The following is a 12,867-nucleotide window of genomic DNA, read 5'->3' as shown; positions in this document are numbered from 1 at the left end:
TCAAAGGCTCGACGCCTGTGATCTGCTTCTCGCTGTGTGTGTTAACATGCAGTCTCGGAGCAGGCATGCTATTTGCCGATGCTGCTCAGAATCAAACATTTGGATGCAATTTGAGGATATTCTAGAAAAGACAAAAGCAGGAGAAGAGAGAGGAGGGAGCGTTTAGTAAGCACAAGTTGGTCAGTTGTCAAGTCAATGAGGGTGGTCTTTTTTCAAGACAGATAGCAGTGAGACGGAGACTGAGCAGTTCAGCAGACATGGGATGAACTGCTGGTTTCACTTATTTTCCTGCTTAGCATTAATCTGTCATTTCGTACAGTACACAGCATGACGGTGTCATTTCATGTGACAAAATTGGTCATGCTTTATCATGGGATGAATATATTGAGCGTTCCTTGTACTCGCATGAGAGGAAATGCGTCCAAAACCATTAGCATTCCTTGATTGCAAAACCAAACCAAAACAAACAACCTTGCAGTAATTTGAATTTATTAAGGTAACCACATCAATTCAAGGACAGGCCGTAGTTGCCCTGAGCTAGCTGGTGTCCTCGAAAAATTGTGTCCCAGTGGAAATGTTATTCTGGAAATGTTTGCATATTTAGATTGCAAACATAGTTGTATTTCTTGAATATGTCCAAACAAGCATCAACAAACAAGCAAGGATTACAGCACAACAGAAACCAACTTCTTCCAGCGTTAACAACTAGCGCTGGTAGAGGTTACTCATACAAACACAGGTTTAGGAAGTGGAAACACTTGGGGAATTTCAATTGTCAGCCAGTTGGTGACTCATCAGAGTGGTTCACATACACCGACTCGGTCCTGGTTTATACTAACATGAGACTAGATGGACAATATTTGTACCAGCAAAAGATAGAGTGGTAATATGAGCATCTATGGGAGCTGACAAACAAAAATGAGAGAATCCCATAGTGGGAATGGGAATAGGAGTGAACTGAGTTTTCATTGGAACCCTGGGGATGTATGTAATGAGTTGGAGAGAGGCATGTTTGCCGAGTCTGGTTTACACAGAGAAATGACCCTGTGATACACACTGTGGGGCCCCTCTTACCACACATGCACGCACACAATACCTGACTTGGAGGCAATCCAAAACAGTAATACTGGAGAAGGAAGTAAGGAAGATTTGCTGGTGAATTCGACAAAAACAATTTTCACTGAAAAGCTTGCTTGGATGAGTTATTCCCACTGTGTAAGTGAGGCTGTTTAAACAGCGGTGTTGTATTGATGCGGTTATGATGTGTCACAGGCAGTGGGACACCAAGTTCTCCTTCAAAGACAGAATACGTGAGGTTCACACTAAATATTTACCTGGAAAACAAATAACAATGGAAACTATCACCGTTGTGTGCAAATTCAGCTTATTATATAATTTCCACTTTTCCATCTCTTTTGGTGTCTGTACTAGTTCTGCTAGTTCAAAAGAATTCAAGTAGAGGCCTACAAATTTCTCATTTTATAACAAGGGGACCATCGCTACACTGCCTTGAAGCGACAGTCCCATTTTCATACAAGGGTTCAACTGTAATAACTGGATTACTAACGGAGTTTTCACATGAAGCATGCTAAACTTCAGAGAGGGGTTCTGACTCTTAGGACTATATTAGAATACCTGGATGTGCTAAGATTTTCTTAAGGGTATAGTGATTTGTGGGTCTGAGGTTTTGATCTGATAAGGGTGCTAGAGGAATTATAATTCAAGCATTGGGATATAATTCAACTGTCCATGGCAAATTTAATAGCAATCCATTAAATGTTTGTGCAGACATTTCATTTAAAGACACAAATGTCAACCTCACAAGCAGCTTCACTGCATCATCTGGGCAGCATGTAATAACATTTTGTCAGGATACAGTAACATGGAAGTGAGTGGTGTTTTCTAGCTGTAGTATCTTGTGCCTTGACCTTCATCTCTGAAGCAGCTGTACAAGCAAAGTGAATTCCTTTAAAAATGCAGCAGTGAGTCTTAACAGCTAATATATGGATCATTACTAACTCTGACCCCACACTGACTTGAATTGAGCTTCAAAATATAAAAAGCAGTGCCCCGAGGTAAACAGTTTTATGGCTCACAAATGAAGGAATTCATTGTAGCAGCGACGGAGGGGATGTTTAAACGCAATGCAGGTTTAAATAAGTAGAGTTAAGTGCAAATCATTTCATAAGACAGTGCCAGGAACATGGCAGCTGCAAATGAATGGTTTGTTGACAGCTTAGTGACGATGAAATATGTATTGTTATCAGAGTAGTATGGACTCAAATCATCTCCCCTGTTTCTGTCTCTTTTGGTGTGTTAGAGTGGTATTCGCATTGGTATCAATTATTAAAAGTGACAACAAGCCTGCAACTGAAAACATTTAACAGACAGCCATGTCTACATGTGAATTTAACTTCCCCTAAACTACTTAACAAATTAGTGTCGGGGTGAATTATTTAACACCAATAAATAATTTCATTTCCTGTCAAATTTTAATTTGGGGATTAACCCGTTGAGATCTCATTTTCAAGAGGTCCTTGGGAACAAAAAGATGCAAATCAACAGACATTTAAACAAGAAATAATGAAGCATAAATAATAGCATTGATAAGAAATTATCCAAGGACAGAAAACAATCAATATAGTAACAACCACAACAACATACTACGTACGTAGGGACTCTCCTATGATCCCAAACATTCAGCATGCATTCAGGAAGAAATTAAATAAATTAACACTATCAGACAAAACAGTATGATGCCAAAGTACTGAGTCTATGTATAAACCACAAACAAGAACATTTAAGGGAAAGAAGCAAAGAGGTCTTGAAGTCATGAAAAGAAGTTATTGATCTGAGTTCAATTGTCCCAGTCTAATGTTGCTTTCAACTTAAAAGCACATTTCACTTTAGAGATTCCAGGCACAATGACAAAAGGATGTTGAGTGTCACAAAGGGAATATGATGATCTAAATGGATCTAAGAGCTGTTTTAAGGATGACGGATAAAACGCATATGAAAACAAAGAGCAACCCTCGAAAATCCAGTAAGGACACCTCGTAACAAATCTACAGATATTATTGTGTTAAATCATGATTGAAAGCATGAAGATGTGTTTTGGTGTGCGATATGGGATCAGTAATGGAACGTACAAGCTGCAAGACCATTCAGAGAGTAAAACAATTACTTGACCAATGGGCCTATAAGAAAATTTAGAATCAATTCAGCCCAAAATTAGGTGCGGACCCATCGGTAAAATGAGTACTAGTACCAAACAGCTTACTAAAAGACCTCTGTTTCATTATTGAACAGGAGGAGATTCTGATGGCAGAGAGCTTTGAATTTTATTTATATCGGAAACAGATGTGTCATCTGCATATAACTGAACAATCTACTATTAATACAAACAGAGGAGATTAAATAGATCATTGTGGTACATCCTTTTCAATTAAACCAGAATAATGCCTTTCAAGAAACACCAACAGCATAAATTTGATCAAAAGGAAGATTATCATGAAGCAAACTGAAAGCCTCGATTAGATCAATACAAAATCACTGCTGTACATTGACCTTGGTCTAAGGATGACAATACATCATTGGCAAATTTTACAAAGGCAGTAGAAAATTAAAATGAAAACCAGACTGAAATGGGGATATAATACTGGATTGAATATATTAACGTTTCATCTAAAGACAAAAGAATATAGCAGATTCCTTCGTGAAAAGCATCTTGAGGAACATTGTTTGATATTTTCTTTTCTTACCTCAGTGTTACAGTAAACTTATATGTTGAAATATCATTTTTAGTGTTCATGTAGTTGTTCCAAAGTCAAATATCTGACATTGTAGCACCACAATACTTTATATACATGAACAAGAGGACCAAAGAGTGTGTGAGTAGCAGGAGATTTAAAAAGCAAGCAGACATAATGAGGAGAACATGATATAGTAGGAGCATATGCAAAGATAAAACAGGATGAGAAAAATCAGTCCGAAGGCAAAAAAACACATTCTCTGGCATCAGAGCCCTGCGTGCGTTGTGGCTCTAATGAATCCGCTCATTAGTATGACTCTCATGGCGGATCACGCCATTAATAATCTATGACTGTGATGGCGGCCATGACAGAGAGGGAGGGCTACGGGGATGTCGCCTCAGAGAGTGGAGGCCTGTCACTGGCAAGGGCCTTGAAATGTATACATCCCTGATAAAAATAATGAAACAATCTGCAGAAAAGATGTTTGAATCAAGTGTGCAATAAGTTATTATGAGCACTACATGGGGGAATGTTGTTGGTGTTGGTGACATTGTCTTAGTGTCCCTGTTCACCTTGTAGGCATTATTCAGATAAGTCTATTGTGTAGGACACTTTGTGTGACCATGAACTCATGTGTGGCCACCTTATTAACTATAGCCCCGAATGGCTAATCGAGTCCGCAGGAGCTGTAGCCAATCATTGAAAACGCTAAACAATGCTCGCTTGAGACACACAACAACAGTGGTAACAATATATCACCATATCTACCCTTTATGAATTATGCATCTCTCCATGTTGACAAGTGTTCACAGCAGGCATGTATTTATTTATGTCTATGTCGCTGATCTAGATCCTTTTCCCATTAAGTAATTTGTGCGATTAATTCTATACCATGAAAATATTTGTGTCACACAGCATGGGATGCTTGTCAGCGTGGCAAGACTTAATGCAAGCTCTGATCACCTTTGGTATAAATAAAGAACTTTATGTGGTATGATTGTAATGGTCCCTAAGTCTAAGTGATGGTTTAATATTTTCCCGTGGCAGCTCACTGGAGCACTGCCTTACTCTGATTTAGCCAAAAATGGCAAGTGAAATATTTGTCTAAGATATTAAATCTGGGATTGCAGTGATTGTTGAGTCATTTTCACTCTGCTTTTCTTCACTTTTTAACCAATTACTTTTGCTAAGCCGTCTCACAAATGCAGCATGTTTGCAGACGTTATTATATCATATGGTGTGTAAAGAGGTAGAATGCAGTCTAAGACATGGCCTTGTAATAAATATCTTTTAATAATGAATAAATAGATTTATAAATAGTAAAGCTTATGGTGCTCAGGCTATGTTTTCCCTTTCAAAGAGACAGTGATTCAGCATCGTACTGAACTGTGAGATCATTACTATGTGTACCTGTCACCTATTAATATTGACAACTTGATTAAAATGAATTACAATGCACTCCTACATCCATGATCCTGTAACACTGAGCTCCCTGTGCTCAACACTTCCCCCACCAAAGTCAAGCAAGGCTTTGAATTATTTACTTCACTTCTCCAGAGAGGCCGGCAAGGAGTGCCTCTGTCTGCTGTTGAATCCTCCACACACACCAACACATACTCATGGACACCGAAAATCCAGTCCTTACGTCTGGCTTGCAGCCACAGGCGAACACAGACATTTACTTTTCGCTATGGAAGCAATGTAGTAATGTCACTTGGCCTCTATTAGCCGAGGCAGGTTATGTAAGGGCCGTGAGGGTGGTTCGGTAGTTGTGTCCATTTAATCACAAGCAAACACAAATATTTATACAGTATGATTTCAAAGGGCATGGGGGCATGGCAGCCAGCGACAACACAGCAAAGCAAATGTGGGAAGAGAGAGAAATTTTAAGCTTCATCATATACATACAACAGTGAAATGAATGCAGTGAGGAAGAGAAATAACTTTCTCACTACTAACTGAGCAACACACAGAGGACACAGATGGCGGAAAATGAGAAAAAAGGTCCTGTTAGAGGAAGGTATCAATCACTGGAGGAGGGTCAACATGAAAGGTCATGGAACAACAAAAATGTCAGTAAATCAAAAATGACTTGTTAAAAAAGTTGGAAAAAATGCTTGTGTTATTGTGTTATAATCTGATTGTCCTCAAAGCCTTCAATGACACTCCCACTCCAAACCATCAGCTACGATTAATTCAGATATTTGGTGCAACAGTCGAGGCAACACAAAGGCAGTGATCAGTGACGATGATCCACTGGTGAACAAGAAACTAAACTAAAAACAACGCCTTAATAATCTGCCGAACCACCAGCCTGCAAACTACTTAACTAAGCAACCAGCCGGTCACCAAAGCATGCAACAACAGAGCAAATGAAAGAACTAACGAGCAACCTTACCTTGGCAATCTGGACACACCAATTGAGCAACAGCTGGGATCCGATGTTGTCCTTGTGCTCGTGGACGTAGTCGAGCAGGCACCCGTGAGGCATCAGTTGCGTGACCAGCTGGATGGTGGGACTCAGGCAGACGCCCAGCAGGCGCACCAGGTGGGGGTGCTCCATGCTAGCCATGATCAGGGCCTCCTGAATGAGACAGATACACACTGAGGCATATGGAGGGAAAGGGTTGAGGATAAATGATGACATCTAAAATAGTACGCCAACTGATTCTACAGTATTGGTCACTTTAGGCAACAGTCAACCCCTTTTATGCAGAAAAAAACCTGGCATGTTATTTCTGTGATCTTGGATAGTTCTGTGTGAATGTTTGACCTTGAAATTCTCTTCCAAAGCTACACACGACTGTGATGTTTTTTTGGCTTGCAGAAAACACCCCAGTCATTCAGATTAAGCTGTGCTTGGACCCTTGAGATCCTGCTATTACATGTCTTTATTAACAGCCAGAATAATCTCCCCCAAATCAATTAAGGCAAGAATAAATAGCAGTGGCTGCCCTCTTTACCTGCAAAGTCCATGCTTATGATGTACTTCAAACCAAGCATCTAACTGGGTTAATGGTAATAGCATCTCAATGTTTATTACAATTACAATGCTTAAACACGGTAACTTGAAATCACTCTTACTGGATCACACGAAAGGCTCACTGCATTAAAAAACACACACAAAACTCACACAAAACTCACTAATTATGATGTGCTTCTATTTGCACACTCAGAGCAAGAAAACCTATCTGTGCGGATACTGTATTCATATTGCGTTATGTTGTGCTCAAACAGGTAGTCTTTTAGTTAGTGTCAAAAGACAAATGCCAGAGCAAAGGTTCAAAGACTCACACACTGGCAGAAGGTTCATCATGTTTACAAGTGTAGACTGAACTGTCGGAGACCATATAGTAGAAGCCCTTATTCTGTTTAAGGCTGAGGCTCTCTTGAAGTGAGCAGCAAGGTTCCACCAAGTCAGAAACAGTCGAGTTTTTATTCAAAATCCTGACATCAAAGTGACTCACTGATTCACAAGACTGTCAGCACGCTTTGTAGTAGACAAAAAATGTAGTAAATACACTAAGGTGAGCTTGCTGCACAAGTCCGATTCCAAGGAAGTCGGGCCTATGTCTAAAACATAAATATTACAGAATATGATAACTTGTTAATCCTTTTTTTTGATGTACACTCAATTTAAAACAGTACAAAGACAATATATCTAACTATGTTTTATCTCATTAATTGTCTTTAGTAAACACAGTGTGTTTGCAAATGGCTGCATTCTGTTTTTATTGATGTTTACACAGTGTTTCAGTTTGTAGATCATGTGTCTCTGTGTAATATATTAAATTTGGTATGAAAATATGTACATATGAAGAAGCTGCTCCAGTGCAGTATTTACAGGTTTGATCTCTGCAGCCTGTGGGGTCAACATGTTTATGTGTAGGCTTTGTAGAACAATAGCAAATGTTCTATATTTATTAGAATGTGTAAATTATATCACAAGTTTGCAATACTGGATATGAAAGTCGCATACAGGCACATGCAACTTATTATTCAAATGATAAAGAAACACAACAAAAGACAAAAATAGATCTATTCTGTGCAACTATGCGACTACTCAAGACACCTGAGTCCATGTGTGCACACACACACGCACAAAGCATAGTGCCTCCAGGGCTTATGGGTTGATATGACAATTCATCATGAGATGGATAGCTGTGCAGCAAGAATACACAACATAGGTGGAGGAGGTTGTGTATCTGTGTGTGTGTGTGTGTGTGTGTGTGTGTGTGTGTGTGTGTGTGTGTGTGTTGGGGAGAGACAGATACACAGTGTTTAGAGGTCCACTGAACACTGACAGAGAGATACAACCATAACACAGTCGAGGATTTACAGTACACGGCTCGTGTATCGCAGCACTTGTATAATCAGATTCGTGCTGGAGATGTCCTGCAATGACGGTGCATAAGGTACATTAAGGATGACGGTAAATCAGACCAAAGTCTGGGAGAGACTGGGCCTTCCTGTCTGCCTGCTGTTTGACTGCTTGGACAATGTTCCTTTCAAGTAAATCCCAAATCACTGCGATGTGATTTCCTGAGATGTCTTAACTCTTGTGCGCATGGACATCTTTAAACTAAGGTTGAGAGGATCGCGTTAAATATGGATTCAGCTCTGTGAACTATGGTGCCAGCTCGTGACTACACAACATCTGGGGTTAGTTAATACTGAATCAAATAGCAGCCAATTTGATTTGGCTGAATCCTTATCAGAATAGTAATTATGGAATTCATTTTTTATAATTAAATGTCAATATATTATAAGTCCATTTAAGAGGGGGTATATCTCGGCTGTTTGCGTGTGGGTGCACTGGAGTACGGATACGTGCACCATGACAGAAAGATCAAAATGTTTGCTAGTAATAATCAATTTACATCACAATTATAGATACTGGATGTAAAATCCAGTGAAAAAAAGCAGATTTTCATGAAAACACAAAAGCCTGCTGGTGGCAGTTTCTCATTTTGCTGTTAAACAAAATTTTTTTAAACTCTTGCTTCTGTACCCGACTATCCCTTTCGGGGTTGCGGGGGGGGGGGGGGGGGGGGGCTGGAGCCTATCCCAGCTGTCATTGGGCGAGAGGCGGGGTACACCCTGGACCGGTCGCAAGGCAACATATACAGACAAACAACCATTCACGCTCACACTCACACCTAAGGGCAATTTTAGAGTCACCAGTTAACCTAATGAGCATGTTTTTGGTCTGTGGGAGGAAGCCGGAGTACCCGGAGAGAACCCACGCATGCACGGGAAGAACATGCAAACTTCCCACAGAAAGGCCCGACCTGGGAATCGAACCGGCGAACTTCTTGCTGTGAAGTATGCGCACTACCTGCTGCTACACCGTGCCGCCCTCTAGCTAAAACCATTCTCTATAAATTTAAAATGAACTAAAGTGCTGCCACGCCTTCAGAGTTCAATTAAAACAAACAAACAAACAAAAAAAAACGCTGTCATGCAAGTACGGATCTTCACTGTCAGAGCCCCCAGACTGGGGAACACTCGGCCTACTGAAATCAGACAGACTACATCAGCAGGAGCCTTTAAATCCTTTCTTTTATAGGAGGCCGTTTATGAATTCTTAAACATAACTTATTGGGTTTTATCGTTCTGCTCGTGACATTTAACATTTTTTAAACTGTATTTTATCTCTCTGTGTTTTATGATCCCTGTGTTGTTTTTATTTGGTTCTTCTCCATCTCCTCTTCTTTCTCTGTTGGTTTTATCTGTGCTGTTTCTTCGTCTTTTTTTTTTTTAAACTTTCTGTGAAGCACTTTGCAACCTTGTTAAGAAAATAATTTCTAAATAAAGTGTATTATTATTTCTCAAGGTTGATTTTCTTCCCCTCAGAGGATGCTGTTGAGATATCGACATAACTGTTTTCTGAAAGCCTCGTGTTTGGAGAAGCTTTGTAAATAAGTTTTATTGTCACAGTTTATAGAATGCCTGCCTTGTGATGCATGTGTGTCATGTTAAAGCGGATTTTTTGGAATGCTATAGTCTGTTTTATACTCATGCAATTACTGAGAAAAACATTAATGAAAAGAACAGTCTTTCTCATACACAGGGGAAAACGGCATTGCTGAATGCAACTTCCAAGGACAGGACACAAGGGTTTATCCTGCTCCAGTGAAAACAAGCCTTGAGCAGGACTTTGGCTTTCAAAAGGAATAACAGACTGTAGCATGCCCTGCCTGCCTGTAGCCACTATTATGATCACAGCCACGCAAACACACACAGACACACACACACATGCATACGTGTAGATGTATGATGATCTTGCTCAGTATTGACACCCTGTGCCCTTGTTAGGCGGGCGCTGGCAGCAGGGAGGCGATATTGGCATTTTTGTTGCTGGGCCAAACATTTTGGTCCATTTGATTGTTGTTTAAAGGAGAAGCTTGCTGCCTCCGAGTGCCCCACAGGTGTGGAGTGGGAAACTCTACACACTCACACACACATGCACACACAGACTAAAGGACAATCAATCCTCGGTGACATTCTTCAAACAGTCAGTGGCAGCTGAGTGTGGCCTGCAGCTAGAAGGTCACCGGTCAGAATTCCCAGTCCGGCTGGGAAAATATGGATGGTTAAAGTAAATGAATGGCACTCCTCTTTCTCTGTGTAACTACCGCTGATGCTCCCTGGAGCAGAGGCCGAGCCCCCAGCTGCTCTGCAGTCAATAGCTGTGGAAGCACCGTGGAACTGGGCGAATGTGGAAAATAAGGTGGAACTCAAATCATTTTACTGGGAAAAACATATAAATGAGTAAACCAAGCATCAACAAATTTTGCTCTGCATTTTGTGTGTAACGCTGCCACTTTTATTAGAAGTTTTAGTTTTACTTCATCTCTCTGCTTTCTTGCTCACCCAATCACACTCTCAGTTACACTAGAAATTTCCATCAGGAACACAATCTTATTTGTAAACACTATCACAGCTTCTGTATTTGAAAAAAGAAAAAAAAAAATCCCATGAAGATGTCTACTCCTCTCCTTCACTGGCTGAAAAAAACCCTTTTAGTCCAAAATAGTGATCCTTTTCTTTCTTTCTTTTCCTGACCGTAGCTGTAAGGAAGTTCAGCACGGCATGTACCGTAAATAAACGTCCCTCGCTATGCACGCACAGTGTTGAATGGCGGCCTGGGATGGTGAGCTGGCTTTGTGCACACAAAGGGAGACATGCATGCATCAGGCAATATAAAGTATGTAAATGCTTGTTTTTTACATGCACGTTTGCTCATACGTGATAATGCACTGTTTATAAATTTATCCCTTGCTCTCTTTCTCTCCGATGTGTTGTCCATTCATTTCTGAAATCTGGCTCTCAATCTGGAAATCAAAGCTCACGGAGCATTAGATTAAAGACATGTAGGATATTCATCAAAGATGTCCTGATGAAAATAGAAATGCTAACACTCCAAAACTCTTCCTCTTAGACTGTCAAACTAAGTGCAAAACATGAGTGCAATCGGGTCGCTTTCGATGTGTGTGCGCGCGCTTGCGTCTGCTGCGTGTGTACGTGTGTTGATGGGGTTATTTCATCTGCATTGCATCATCATAGGGTAATAATTTTGATTTTTTTCCTTTCACTTTTCCTTTTGAAATGAGCCGAGCTGTGAATGTTTTATAAATGGGGCCTTGTGCACTGTGCTGCTGGGAGCCTGTGGCATGGTGTGTGTGTTTGTATGGAGGTGTACGTGGGGGTCCTGGGGGTCCCTGATGGTTTCTGTTCTGGTGTCTGTAGGGTCTAAACTTAGTTTTCAATAGCTTCATTTCACCAGCGGAGCAGATGTGTCAGTTGTCCTTTCTTTTAAAAATAAGTGAGAAATGGTTTCTATCGTCTGGTGACTGCTTTTCAGAGTCACGTCTCTACACTTAATTGTGTGATGTATTTCTGGAAGTCCTGAGTTTAGATCTGTGGGGAAGGTCTGTCAGGTCTTAGCTGATGGGAAACTAGCAAAGGAAAAAACAATTAAATCCTGGAATTGATTGTTTTTTCTGTTCTATTTGCCAGGTTTCAGGATACTCACGTCCATGAACTCCACATTAGCCTTGGGTCCTGTGGCCTCACTTAGGATTTTAATGGCTACAGGAATCTTCACTGTTTCACCCTCTGGGACCCAAATACCCTGAATAAATAAACACACAAACAGATGATGAGTTAAAAGACTGAATGGAAAAACTACCATTCACCAAAGTTCTTCTAAAAGAAAGATGTTAAAGATTTGAACAGTAGGAAATGTTTATTAATAAATTGAGGATTTTCCACCCTGAATTCGACTTTGTCAGCTCACTTAATGACCGACTTCCATATTTTCACATGCAGCATGAGAGTGTTCTGCATGCTGTGTGATTAAAGGTTATTTTGTCCTTCAATTAGACCTGGGCAAAACTATTTAATCATTTTGAAGTATCTAATTTCAGGTGGGATTAAAGTCATTTAGCAGGTGTCAAAGTGGTCACAGCATTTCAAAGAGGACAGAAATCAACCTTTGTCCAAACGTGTGGCACCTTTGTAGTTGTTGTCTTTTCTCAAAGGAACAGCATTCAGAATTTGTGATATTGTACATATATTTTATAGTTTTTTGTAAACACATCAGTATTTCAGCAATATTTCTGTAGCTGACTGTTACGGTACAGCGAACAATGCACCTCACCACTGGGTTCCACCATTTCCAAAATCACTCATTACTGATCGCCCCAGAAGGAGGCTGCTGTGTTTTATGGACCATTTCTAAATGAAACACAGTTTTCCCTTGTAATCGAGCCCGTGAATGGCAAATATGCACCGTCCAGCGTGACCCAGATTGTGTTGGAGCTCAAAGTGACATGCAGGTCAACACCTCCCAGTCCAAGCACATTCCTCCTATCCCTTCAACTCTTTAATAATCAATCACAGTTTAAATTCTGTGTTTCTCACCCAAACCCATTTTGTGTCAGTATATATTTTTCATCACACAATGCTATTTGCCATTTCTGTTGTTTGTGGACATCATCTACATGTTTCCCACATTTGTTGGTGCTTTGCTGTTTATGATGCACCACCAACTCTGCAATAGCGTGAGACCACGGGACATCATACTGCGCCACTTTCATTTCACAGACCA

At 40.4% G+C, this 12,867-nt stretch overlaps 1 protein-coding gene across 2 annotated transcripts in view; it reads right to left on the bottom strand.

Annotated features, from left to right (window-relative positions):
- Positions 1–12,867, bottom strand: part of LOC139340766 (receptor tyrosine-protein kinase erbB-4-like) — a 297,802-nt gene that overhangs the window by 40,203 nt on the left and 244,732 nt on the right. Inside the window, exons 19-20 of one of the 2 annotated variants that reach the window (XM_070976738.1) lie at positions 11,791–11,889; positions 6,151–6,336 (exon numbers count right to left, since the gene is read on the bottom strand). In XM_070976738.1, the coding sequence (XP_070832839.1) occupies positions 6,151–6,336; positions 11,791–11,889 (285 nt within the window). The remainder of the gene's footprint in view (positions 1–6,150; positions 6,337–11,790; positions 11,890–12,867) is intronic. The other variant, XM_070976739.1, reaches the window with a different exon arrangement.

Source organism: Chaetodon trifascialis, chromosome 12 (assembly GCF_039877785.1).
Source record: "Chaetodon trifascialis isolate fChaTrf1 chromosome 12, fChaTrf1.hap1, whole genome shotgun sequence".
NCBI classification, from domain to species: Eukaryota; Metazoa; Chordata; class Actinopteri; order Chaetodontiformes; family Chaetodontidae; genus Chaetodon; species Chaetodon trifascialis.
Note: the sequence above shows the minus strand (reverse complement) of the source record. Positions and strands in the feature narration are given on the sequence as shown.